The sequence below is a fragment of the Chenopodium album genome, chromosome 4, assembly GCF_948465745.1.
Source record: "Chenopodium album chromosome 4, dcCheAlbu1.1, whole genome shotgun sequence".
Classification (NCBI taxonomy): Eukaryota; Viridiplantae; Streptophyta; class Magnoliopsida; order Caryophyllales; family Amaranthaceae; genus Chenopodium; species Chenopodium album.
In genome coordinates this window covers 7,613,798-7,626,569 of record NC_137837.1, presented here as the reverse complement: position 1 = coordinate 7,626,569, position 12,772 = coordinate 7,613,798, and the positions used below count along the sequence as shown (strand labels likewise).

Genomic DNA, 12,772 nt, shown 5'->3' with positions numbered 1-12,772 from the left:
TTAATCAAACTTTGTACTCCTTACTACATATGTTAAATCTTAAAAATGTTTAATACAGAGCATAACAAAATTTTCAATAACTATCAAAGTACTTCATTAACTTAGAATGTAGCTCTAAACTTGAGCATTCGAACAACCATAATAGAATTCATATGCAAACCCGTGCCCATTCAACGTTAGGTGCTTAGATCAAACACTTGAGCATTCGGTCTATATTTCAATGTTAAGAGTTAACCATTATTCCCTATTCAACTAATAACCGAAAAGAACCTCAAGGTGACCCAACCCGACCCCGACATTTAGTTCTATATCTATGCAAATGTGAGATATTGAGCCATTTTCAGATTGCTTGACTAAAAAGATTTCACAACCAGGAGACCCTATAAAAAAAAATCGAACAACTCGACTCAACACACTTTCTCGCTTCATAAAATCTTTGGTTCATTTCTTGCGCAACACACAGTCTCTGCCCCTTCTCTCCACTCGCCGGTCTTTCTCTCTCTTCGCCGCATCATCTCGTCGGAAACTTCCAGTACCTTCAATGGCGTCGGCGTCAGCGGCGGCGATGTCGGAAGATCCTAACTTCCAAGAAGACCAACTCGCCAATTTGACCACTGAAGACATCGTTAGGGCTTCTCGCATTCTCGATAACGAGATTCGCATCCTTAAGGTTACCTTTTTTGCTTTTTTTTATTCTTTTTAGCTTGATAATGGCGGAATTTCGATTTAGGGTTTGAAGTTTTGTGAATTAGTTTGATTGGATTGTTATTGTGAGTTTTTTATTGTGGTTTTTGGTTGTATAGGAGGATGTGCAGAGGACGACTTTAGAATTGGATTCATTCAAGGAGAAGATAAAGGAGAATCAAGAGAAAATCAAGCTTAATAAGCAACTTCCTTACCTCGTCGGCAATATTGTTGAGGTACTGATTGTGATTCTATTTTTCTTGTTGGATTCTAATTTTGTTTATTGAATTTCAGTGAATTTTATTAAATAGTTTCAAGAAGCTTCAATTTTATGAATGTTGATTTGATTTGATTGTTAAATTGTTCTTATGTGCAATTAGGGTTTTTACTACTGATCTTTAGAAACTCAATTGTGTATGCTCCTGATTCAATTTTGCTTGGGGTCACGATTAAGTTACTTGGAGTATTCGAGAGCAAGATAAGTTATTTTTGTTGCTCATCATCTGGGAGTCAATTGCCTTTACTTAGAGTATTCGAGGGATTCGAAGGCAAGATGAGTTGTTTTTGTTGCTTATCATCTGGGAGTCAATTGCCTGCTAGATTAAGATTTGATCTTCTTCATAGTGTAGCATGGGTTGTGGTGTCCCTCTCATTTTGAATGACAAGTAAAATGAAAACGAATAAGAAGGAAAATTAACTTTATGTTTAGGTTAAGTTGCGGATTTTTACACCATATGTAATGTTCATCATGAAGTAGTTTAATCCACATTAGTTGAGATTGTAATTAGTGATCTGGTATCAGTTTGTTGCTTAATTTATTGCTAAAAAGGGATAATCAAGCTTCTGCTTAGTGTTCTTCTCTGAAAGTCCCCGTATAATTTGATGTTTGAAAGGCTTATAGAGGATTAATTGGGTTGCTGGATTTCTGGCATATGGTGTACTCTTATATATGCCATAAGTGTAGTTTTCTACTTTTCTTTGACCGTGACATCCAAAAGGCTTACATATTTTGGCCTAATTTGGTAACAAAATACCAATTTCCGAAAATAGTATACCTTTTTATTGTCTCATTTCACTATTTGCACAATTCCAATGCACATATTCAATTATCAAAAGTAAATATCTTCTTATGCATTTTGAAAATTATAATATTTAAAAATTACACATCAAGACATTTGAGACGAATTAAACAAAATCTCATGTAGCTTTGTTAATCCTTATATTTTTAAGAGAGTATTAGCTTCCATTTATAACAGAATCTACAAAGATTTTAGATGAGATAATAAAAAAGAAACGGGGATAGTATTATAAAATGGTTCTTTATTTAAATTGATGAGTCCTTATTATCTTCTTTAAATAAACAAGGATATTAATCAATCTGAGTTCTTATCTTGCATAATCCCAATTATCTGTATTTACATGTGCTTTGGTGGACTTCATCTATGTATAAATATTTTGTTGCTCAAGTACTCCTTATGGTAGACTAGCCCCATTTTGAGATGTACCGCATTTAGTGGACATGAAATATGAATCAGTCAAATGTTGATAGAGGTTTAACATTAATTGGTCGATTATTGGCAGACCATATATATATGATTTATGATAGTGCTACTGCAACCTGGCTATCCTAATTTCTTACTTTCCTATCTCTCACAGATCTTGGAAATGAATCCAGAAGATGAAGCTGAGGAAGATGGTGCTAATATTGATCTTGACTCGCAAAGAAAAGGAAAGTGTGTTGTGCTTAAAACATCAACCAGACAGGTGTGCTTATCTTAGTGCTTTTACTGTGTCATTTAGGATTTGTGTTGTTGAAATTATTAACGTGTATGCTATATTTGTTCTTTATTGGCTTGTGGCTACAAATTTATTTATTTATTTATTTTTTTGCCGGGGGGTGTTTGGGGGGGGGGGGGGGTGGTGACGTGGTGTGGGGGAGGGGAGGGGAGGGGAGACATTATTTATTTTTTACTTTTTAGATGGTCTAGGTTCTGTACTTCTATAGTTCTGTGACATCTTTACATTTAAGTGATCTAACAATTTTACTGCTTTGCTTATTAGGGTTTTTGGACTTTACTTTGATTTTTTTTTTTTTTTTAAAACAAAAAAAAAAAAAAAAAAAAAAAAAAAAAAAAAAAAAAACTAGAAACATTGTTGATGTGAACTTTTGGTATAGAAACTGCCCTTGTTTGTCTTTGTGATGTCACTTTGTAACAGAAACAATTATTTGCTGTGTCATTTTTAGGGCTTCTGACTAATTTTGCATTTATATTTTGATTCTCTGCAGACAATATTTCTGCCGGTTGTTGGTCTGGTTGATCCTGACAAGCTAAAGCCTGGTGATTTAGTTGGAGTCAACAAAGATAGTTATCTGATCCTGGACACACTGCCTTCAGAGTATGATTCTCGAGTAAAGGCAATGGAGGTTGATGAGAAACCTACTGAAGATTACAGTGACATTGGAGGCTTAGAGAAACAGGTAATTTTTCCCCCTAGTTTTCTCTACCATTAGTTAAACTTAGCCCTTTTTTTGGACGTATAAATAATTGTTCTCTCTTCTACAGATCCAAGAGCTTGTTGAGGCTATAGTTTTGCCAATGACACACAAAGAGCGATTCCAGACAATAGGAATCCGTCCACCTAAAGGAGTGCTTCTTTATGGTCCTCCTGGGACTGGGAAAACTCTCATGGCAAGAGCATGTGCAGCACAAACAAATGCCACTTTTCTGAAGTTAGCAGGCCCTCAGCTTGTCCAGGTTTGTTTATTTCTGCTATTAGATGCTGCTGATTCAGGCTTGTTTAGAGTTTAAATTATTTCTGAATGGTCTGTGTAAGAGTTTGCTTCTGCTTCTGATTTCATTCATTTACACACTACTAGAGAGATGACCGAAGCTCCTTTTTTATCTCACTTGCCTGTTTTCAGATCACGGGGCTGTATAGTATGTTAATATGTCAGCTTTATAGGACAAGAAGGGTTGATAATGCTTACTTAAAGATTATGTTGAATTCATTATATGAAACTCTACTTAGGAGGGGTTCCTATAGATTACAATTTGCAGGAATTTATGAATTAGGAAGTTCCTATAGATTACAATTTCTATGGTGTGAAATTATACCTTGCTAATCTTGATCCGATATCCTGTTAATCTGGTGGCATCTGGCATTTTGTATCTTCCACTTAGATAGTGTTTGGTCAAGCTCTTGAAACTTTGAAAAGGGTTTCTAGACTTGCAAAAAAAAAAGATAAATTGTCCTACTTAGAGGTTCGATGTTTGTAGAAATAGGTTCTCAAATAGCCCAAATCTGAGAAACAAAATTTAAAGCTTCTCCAAACTGTTTCTTGGGTAGCCATTTGCTCATTAAATAAAACTTTAACAGGTATTATAATGCCTTTATTATTTTAAAGAATGACTATGTCTCATCTTAAACTTGTTCTCCCTCCACATTATACCAAAGTAACGTCTCCTCCCTCCTTGACCCTGGCCCATACATCCCACCAGCCTACCCCACTCCACCTTCACCATTGTCTCCACTAAAATGCCTCCTGATTCCTGAAGATTGACAACCAGCAGTGCAATGACTGCAATCCTATCTTCCACCAGCACTCCTTAACTCTTTATCAATGATGTCTTTCCTCTTCTCCAGATCATAGAAACCTCATCATCGTACTTGCTGCTCTTTTTCTGAATTTGGACAACTCTGATGACACCTTCATATTTTAGATCAATTGATCATAAACCATTAATCTAGGCCTTTGATTTCAAATTCTATTCTTTCTAATATCTAATCGCCCTATATCTGCATGTTTTTATCTCCACTTTTCAGTATAAATCACAACCTGAAAATTTTGTTGGTGGTGTTTGAGGTTGGTAATTAATGGTGATGAAAGTGGATGAAAATCTGGGTTTTAGCATGTGGTATGTGCTCATGGAGTGCTTGGGTTGGGACTTGAGAGGTAGTGAAGAGAGGAGATATATGCATACAGGAACAGTGTTGGAGTTGAAGACCACTCGTAAAATGGATGTTCTGCAATTCATAGTAACTTTAGTGGCTAAGACATTTTTGTGGAACATGTTTAAGTTCTATTCATATGGAGATGGTAATTTTGCTGGTGAAGAATAGTAGTAGTTGCTATGGACTGTTGACTTCTTTTAATTGTTGACATTGTTGGCTAGATGTGGCTTCAAATTTGTTGTGTATTCATAGGTCGAGGACAATTAAAAAATTTCTTGCTTGCTAACTGATCTGATTATCCATGACTATGATTTCTTTAACAACAAATTTTTTGTTGCTCCTTCAGTCACTTTTTAATCTTTACGCTTTAACCATTTTTCTCTCACAAAATAAAATTCCAAATGTAAAGATTAAGTGACAGTGGAAGTAGGTTGTCATGTGATGCATTTTTAATTTTATAGGCAGATCCTAAATAACTTTGCAGTGGCAAATTTAGGTGTTGTCTAAGTTTCTTGTTTTCAATTGATTTAGATGTTCATTGGAGATGGAGCAAAGCTTGTACGTGATGCTTTTCAACTTGCGAAAGAGAAGGCTCCTTGCATCATATTTATTGATGAAATTGATGCCATTGGTACCAAGCGGTTCGACAGGTGAGCAATCTTGTCACTAATAAGACTATGTTCTGTTTTTGCTCCATAAATTGACAAGAAATCGAAAGCAGGTTCAAGTTATCTACCAATACATCTTCAGTGTTGGTTCATTATTGTAATTTTATGCTATGTGTTTCTTGCACTGCAGTGAAGTGAGTGGTGATAGAGAAGTGCAACGAACTATGTTAGAGTTGCTAAATCAGCTTGATGGTTTTAGCAGTGATGAAAGGATCAAGGTTAACTTTTTTACTCTTTCCCAAAAATAAAAAAAAATTCAAATGCTCTAGATTGCGTAATAATTTTAATCTCAATTTATATATTCCAGGTCATTGCTGCTACCAATAGGGCTGATATTTTGGACCCTGCCCTCATGCGTTCTGGTCGATTGGACCGTAAAATTGAATTTCCTCACCCTACTGAGGAGGCTAGAGCCCGAATTCTGCAGGTTTGTATTCCAGAAATTTCCAAGTGTTTTGGCAAATTTGTCTCTTTTGTTCAATTTATCGATTTCATTGGATCTCTGTTGCAGATCCATTCAAGGAAGATGAATGTTCACCCAGATGTGAACTTTGAAGAATTAGCTCGGTCGACAGATGATTTCAATGGAGCACAATTGAAGGCTGTCTGTGTAGAGGCAGGCATGTTGGCTCTTCGCCGAGATGCCACTGAGGTGCCTTCTCTCTCCTGTGCTAATTTGCTGACTTAATTGTCTCCCTCTCCTTCTCTCCATCAAACTTGCTAAATTAACCTTGTTTTTTTATCAGGTGAACCATGAAGACTTCAATGAAGGCATCATTCAAGTTCAAGCTAAGAAGAAAGCAAGCTTGAATTACTATGCTTAGAGCTCTCTTTTCTTCTGTAATATCAGATTTTAGCTATTTTGCAAATAGGCTTTCATTGGTGAGCTTGGTGGCTCAAACGTTCCTGGTGTTTTCCAAGTTTCAATAGATGATAAATTTGGCTCATTGATGATTCAACTGCGATTTATTGCATTACTTAAATTCAACATCTTCTCAGTACTTTGATTTTTTTTTTTTAAAAATGCCAGAACTCGAGACTATGCGTGAGATGACATATCAGTGTGTTCTCGGTTTTTCCCCTTATTTTTAAAAATAAAAATAAACCATTTTCATGAATCCCCTCTGAAAATAGTGACTGTGTGATCATTGAATCCTTGCTGCTTGGTGTCTGGCAATAATCTACGCGTAACTTATAAGCGTCACCAACTTACCATCTCCATATACCACAAGTATCGAACTCCTCCTTGCTCCTTTTTAAATATAGGAAGTCAGTTACGACTTTCTGAGATTCTATTATAACCTGAGAATATTTTCTTTCTTTTTTTTTTTTCATTCACAATTCATCATTGAAGTTCTGTGAGTATAATCTCTACATAAATGCTGAAACTAGAATTTATCAAGAATGCTGAGTTTATTTATCTACATAAACTTGAATCCTCAGGCTCTAATGTAGCACAGTTTGCACTCATTGAGTAAGGACTTCATGAAATGCTAGTTTGCATTATACAATTTTTTACTATCCAACTGGCTGATAAAATGTCGACATGAGAGATAGAGCATGCAATTTGAAATTTCTTTATTAAACAACTGATGAAGTTGAATTTGCACTTTTTGTCAAAAATGTTGTTTGCTAATAATAAATGTCCATCAGCCGCATATTTTAAGATTTTCTTTTCTTCGATCCAAATCATACTAAATTTTCCACCGTTTCTAAGAAACTAGGATCGGTTGTCCTATATTCCTATGAGTATGACAAAATCCCAAATCTTCATGGGTGGGTAAGGCTTTAAATCCACGAGTTAATACATATATGGAGCATGTATCTGATACATGTGAAATACAAAAATGGCGCGAGGCATTCTGGTAAACAACTAAACACCCATACCATCAAATTTCAACATAAGATGCACATTCAATTTCTAATTCCTTTCCCTCGTATCAGTTCAGCTGCAAAATACGACATATATCTCAGCAACACCCAAGATAAATAGATGAGCTCTCATTCCAATATGTAACTAGATTAAGCAGGCAGAAGACGGCACCCATTAATTTGCACAATTCTAATACCCTGAGAATCTCTACTGCTATACTTGGACAAGTACGAAGTAGTGCAGATGCACATACCCCAGCCTACATCAGAAACAGAGTAGGGACCAAAGATGCAGCATAGATAACGAATTGTACAATCAACAATAAATAGATTGCTTATTCTCAAATCGCTTGTATATATATTAATATATCCAGTCTCAATCAAGCAAAACAGTAACACGAGGGAAGGCTAACCAACTGGTGCCACCATCCCACATTGTCAAAACATACAATAAGTCGACAACAAGAGTTAACAAAAATACGGCAAAAATAAAACATAGAACAGCTTAACCTAGAAAGCTTAAATTACGTCAAACACCTCTTGAGAGATGTTTAGCACAGCTCGTTCACTCAGCACTTGATTTCCTTCAGGCCATGAGCAAAGTACAAGAAAGTTGGGTCGGAAGCACCTTCCTTGTAGTAAGCAAAGACTGTTGCACCATCATCATGCATGCTCTCACCGACAAAACTGCACAGCACGAATAATTAGGCATATTCTGTTGTAAATAACCACTTATTCAGGATACTAAACCCTAGCGATGACACTTCCATAGCAATTAACTAATAACGCAACAGCATAATATTACAGTATCAAACATCCTCTCAACCCAACTCCAACAAAGACTGAACTAATTAGATCCTAACACAATTACCACATCTAGTTTCATTACCCTATTGAATATAGCAAGGTCACTCAGATTAATGCATGCAACCTTTCTTAAAGTATTAATTGTCAAATTTAGCATCACAAGTAATGTTTGTCAGAGTATAAAAACATACAATTGAAGGTCGCTGAGCTTTGACATGAGAAACTTGGTTGCTGCCTCAACATTCTTCTTGAACCCGTCAGCCTGCTCAGGCTCTAATTTGGCAGTGAGGTTCTTGATGTATCTCTTTACCCATGCAACAAACTGCTTCTTGTCGTAGGCAGGTTGCTCCTGTAAAACAAGAATATTAGCTACATGGCATATTTATTTAGCAACTTCCCACATACCCACAAAACTAGACGACCATTACCTGTAGCCTAAAGATGTCGACAATGTCAACAACTTTGACAGCCTGGTCATCAACACCTTCATCCTCCCCAGCACCTTCGGCAGAAGGGTTGGCACCAATGTCAACATCAACACCACCTTTAACAACCCACTGCAAGTACATAAACACATAATATCACATCAATTCAGTTGCAAACCCGATAAATATAATTCATAAACTCACAGAAATGAACAGCTTTGTACAGATTCATACCTTTCCATCTACCTCCCAAAGGCATCCATTGAAGAGCTCCTTGTAGGGGTATGAGTCGGACAAAAGCTCATCACCTAATAATTCCAAGGTTAGGATGAATCCATTAGATAACAATCAAACAAATACAGATTAACAAATCTCACAATCTAAAAGCAGCACTTCCAAATTAAAACGTTTGCCTTTATACTAAAATTGAGTTCCTACATATCTATTCCTAAAGCTTTCAGTGATTTATTAAAAAATCACAAAATTCAATTATGATCAGACGACCAAAAATACCCATCAAAGTTTTTGCAAGTTAGATATAAATCAAATCTCACTATAAGTCTATAACAAACCCATGTGAATATACATGATCAAAAAGAAAAACGATAAACTCCATATACAGTTCAATTACACAAAAGGTGAAATCTTGTAACATAAATCGTACAAAACCCAGATCTATTTATCTGAATAGATCAAAAATTAGATAAATCTTCATCACAATTCCATAAACTTTGAAATCCAAATAAATCTATAAACCCTAAATCTAAAACCCCCAGTAAATAAATCAAATCACCTAGATCTAATCATCAACAATAAATTCCAACAACTAATCAAACCAAAAGCTTTGTCGCATACGAAAAATATGCAGCTACAGTAAATCGCAATCTATCCAATCAACCAAATAAACCCCACAAAATTAAAACCCTAACTTTCCAGTCAAATACAAAATCAATAGTAAAGAACACTAAATCAAACAGAAATTCCAAATACCCAGAAAAATACATACAATATTACCCAAAAAAATTGGGAAAAAAAAAAGGAAGAGAGAGAATAAGTACCGCTAATGAGGTCCTGGTAAACGAGCATGGTTGCAGACTTTTTCTCTCTCTCCTACCTTGAAACAGTGAATTGAGATTCGTTACGCAACCAAGAGAGGAGGAGAAAAAGGCTGTGAACAAGAGAGAAGTTTCAGTGGTGCACTCCCTTTCTATATTTATATATCTAGGGTTTTAGTATATTATCTTTGTTCTCAGGAATATTTCTCAAATTTATTTTTTTTTTTAAATTTTTTTATTTTACTACGGAGTATTTTGAACACCTCTCTTCTACTAGTACTCCCTTTGTGCAAGTGTGCAACTCTTTCTATAATTGGACTTGGACTTGGACTTGAACTTTCACACAATAAAATTGTGACATTTCTAGATTTCGCTTTTTGGTATGAGACGGTCTCATATTATAAGGCAGAAAAATGTCATATTCGTAACTAGTTTGTTTCATTTCATCTCTATAAAGGTTTTTCTCACCATATATTAATTGGTTTGAAACTTAACATGTTCAAAATAATTGTTCATTAGTACAAATGAACTGATACAAAGGATAAGGGGTGGTGAGATTAGATAAGGTAAAATAAAAGTTAATATGTTCATATATGATAATTTCATATTAATTAATAAGATACAATATGTAAAATTCAGGTTGAGTATATACCACTAAAGCAAATCCCATGTTATTGAAGTGTCGCTATATCGATCTCTGTATTAAAGGTGCGTAAGTAGAATTGGTCTCCAAAGGGATTAATCAAGTTGGAGTAGTCATGAGTCTAAGATTCACTATAACTTTGTTGTATTCTCAAGTTTTGAGGGCCAAAAGGCCAAATTGCTTGTATTCCCTTATTAAGATTTAAGACTACTTTTGATATCCAATTTTCTCAAAGTTTATATCCATCAATCAATTGTTGCCCTTATCATTTTTTAATCATTTAAGAAAACAAACAACGATGACAATGAACCAAGTAGTTTGGGTTTCATCTAATAAACTAGGGCCATACATGCATGATACGTAACAAGATAAATAATCTACTAGCACGTAAGGCATAGTCCGTCACTCTCAATGTGTGTAGTCCGCTAACCGATATCAAGTTGACCTGAGAGGTTTTAGATTGATATGACAGTTCTCTCCTACAAAAATGGGTAACTAGAGTGCAACACATGGTCGGATGGTCTAATCTCAAGCTGATTGACTCGTGGTACCAACACAGGCCAAAATAACTAGAGCGTGACATGTGACATTAAAAAGAAATTAATGATGAAAGGCTTAAAAGCTAACTACTCCAAGTAAACATTGTACGACAGTGCCCCCTTCTCTCCTCCTCCCACCCTCCCACAGGGGCACATGTCGTTCTCTCATTGGGCAGCCAATCCAGCCACATTATTGCAATATTCAAGACACAGTCCCAAAATGCTTCAACTTTTTTTTTTCTCTATTTATATATTTAGTTTTCGATTTCTAATTTGATCGTTAGAGGCGAATATTTCTCATGAGCTAATAAGAACATACTCCGTATTTAACCATTAGATCAAAACTTTATGTGTGCATTTATTGGACAACATATTACTTATAGCATACAGCTTATAAAAAATGTAAGGGGGTCAGACCCCTACTCGCTCCTGGTCGGCAATTGGGATTTCAGGTCGAGTAAGGCCGTAAGGGTGGGGATTTAGGGTTTGAGTTTTGGATCAGGTTAGGGGTTGGTTGTTAGAGCTAGGGTTTTGGGTTGAGTAATGGGTGGGGATTGAAGTTTCATCTTTGATTTCAGGTTAAGGGATAAGTATTGGGGTTTCGTGTTAGTATCAATGAAGGAGATAGATCGAGAGGGAGAAGGCTAGTAGGTGGAGAGCCAGAGGGGGTTCCATGGTGGTGGAGATGGACGTTGTAAGGAGGTAGACCGGTGATGATGACAATTGACATTTAAGTGTTTATTTATGTTTTAACGTGTTATTGAAAATTTTATGATTTGTGTCATTTTGTAGGTTTTTTTTTTTTTTTTGTTTTTTTTTTTTAAAATAAAAAATGGGGCTATCATTTTAGGGTAGCAAAAATTAAAGGTTACAATTGAGGATTTTTGTAATTTTGTTTTAAGCAATAGAATATAATCTTAATGAAAAAAATTAAGCTAAATAAAATTAATTTAAATTTTCAATAAATAAAGTTAAGTTTAGCTAAAAAAAAATAAATAAAAAAAATTCAAGTTTAATTTAAATCCATCTAATTTCAATAAATATAATATAATTTAATAAAAATAATTTTAAGTCTTGCTCACTTCACCTTATTTTTGCTGAACTTAAATTATTTTTACTGAATTGAAATCATTTTTACTAAGTCTTAAATTACTGTTTTGTACTGAATAAAACTTTTTTTACTTAACTAATATTACTTTTGCTGAAGTGAAATTATTTTTATTGAATATTACTTTTTATAAGATGAAGTGAACCGTGCTTAAGTTCAAGAACAACTCATATTTATAAACTTAGTACGCCATACAATATAGGGTCTGTTCACATTTACTGAACCGAGTTGAGCTGAAATGAACTAAACTAAATCGATTAGAGTTGAACTGAATAAAGATGAAATGAATATTTTACGAGAGAAGAAAAATATGAGTTGAATTAAACTGAACTGATTGGAGTTTGTTTGGCATCATTTTTGGTTTTCAGTTTCCTTTTTTTTTGAAAACTAAAAATCAAAAACAGAAAACAAGAAATATGTGTTTTCACTTTTCTGTTGTCAGTTTTCAAAATTATCATGATTTTAATCAGTCAAAATAATTTTTGATTCATTATATGACATATATAATATACTTATAAAAAACAAAAAACCAAAAAACAGAAAACCGCAGTGATCCAAATGAATACGAGTAATTTAAAAATAGGAAATTTTGTCTAAAACTATCCTAAAGATAGGGTCATTTGTGAATAACTACCCATTTTTTTCTATTTGTTTAAAACTACTCGAAAGTTACAAAACGTTTGGGTAACACTAACCATTAACCTTTTCCGTAAAAAAAAAAAAACGTTAATGAGACCCACTTTTTCACTTTTCCCACTTAATTAACTACCCTAATTACCTTTCTCTCATCCCTAATTAACTTCCCCTAAATCCTAGAAATCAAAACCCTCAAAATTTAGACATCCTACCAATTACAATGGCCAATTAGGCATCCTACCAATTACAATGGGCAATTAGTAATTAAAATGCAATTGAATTCAATCTCAAAGTCAAAATAATCGAAATCTACAACTCAATTGAACCCCTAAACCTTAAAAATCAAAACCCCCAATTTTTTGGAACCCATAAACCCTAATC

General features: G+C 34.6%; 2 protein-coding genes across 2 annotated transcripts; one reads left to right on the top strand and one right to left on the bottom strand.

The window, feature by feature from the left end:
* Positions 1-367: 367 nt before the first annotated feature.
* LOC145626553 (26S proteasome regulatory subunit 6A homolog) lies at positions 368-6,296 on the top strand. Its single transcript, XM_081679004.1, has 10 exons — positions 368-670; positions 804-920; positions 2,341-2,448; positions 2,972-3,163; positions 3,249-3,440; positions 5,170-5,288; positions 5,437-5,524; positions 5,614-5,733; positions 5,818-5,958; positions 6,053-6,296. Exons 1-10 carry the CDS (start codon positions 542-544, stop codon positions 6,128-6,130), a joined length of 1,284 nt encoding a protein of 427 aa, XP_081535130.1. The 5' UTR covers positions 368-541; the 3' UTR covers positions 6,131-6,296.
* Positions 6,297-7,513: 1,217 nt separating this feature from the next.
* LOC145628795 (translationally-controlled tumor protein homolog) lies at positions 7,514-9,627 on the bottom strand. Its single transcript, XM_081681200.1, has 5 exons — positions 9,469-9,627; positions 8,645-8,718; positions 8,414-8,542; positions 8,177-8,334; positions 7,514-7,865 (listed from the first exon to the last, which is right to left on the bottom strand). The coding sequence occupies exons 1-5, from the start codon at positions 9,494-9,496 to the stop codon at positions 7,748-7,750; spliced, it is 507 nt and encodes a 168-aa protein (XP_081537326.1). The 5' UTR covers positions 9,497-9,627; the 3' UTR covers positions 7,514-7,747.
* Between the last annotated feature and the right edge of the window lie 3,145 nt (positions 9,628-12,772).

Bases quoted from the DNA above. Each gene is read 5' to 3' on its own strand.
- LOC145626553 (XM_081679004.1), top strand. From the start codon at position 542: ATGGCGTCGGCGTCAGCGGCGGCGATGTCGGAAGATCCTAACTTCCAA. The intron at 2,449-2,971 runs GTGTGCTTATCT...GATTCTCTGCAG, and splicing joins TTAAAACATCAACCAGACAG to ACAATATTTCTGCCGGTTGT. The intron at 3,441-5,169 runs GTTTGTTTATTT...CAATTGATTTAG, and splicing joins CAGGCCCTCAGCTTGTCCAG to ATGTTCATTGGAGATGGAGC.
- LOC145628795 (XM_081681200.1), bottom strand. From the start codon at position 9,496: ATGCTCGTTTACCAGGACCTCATTAGCG. The intron at 8,335-8,413 runs GTAATGGTCGTC...CTTGTTTTACAG, and splicing joins TCGACATCTTTAGGCTACAG to GAGCAACCTGCCTACGACAA. The intron at 7,866-8,176 runs GTATGTTTTTAT...CGTGCTGTGCAG, and splicing joins AAGCTCAGCGACCTTCAATT to TTTTGTCGGTGAGAGCATGC.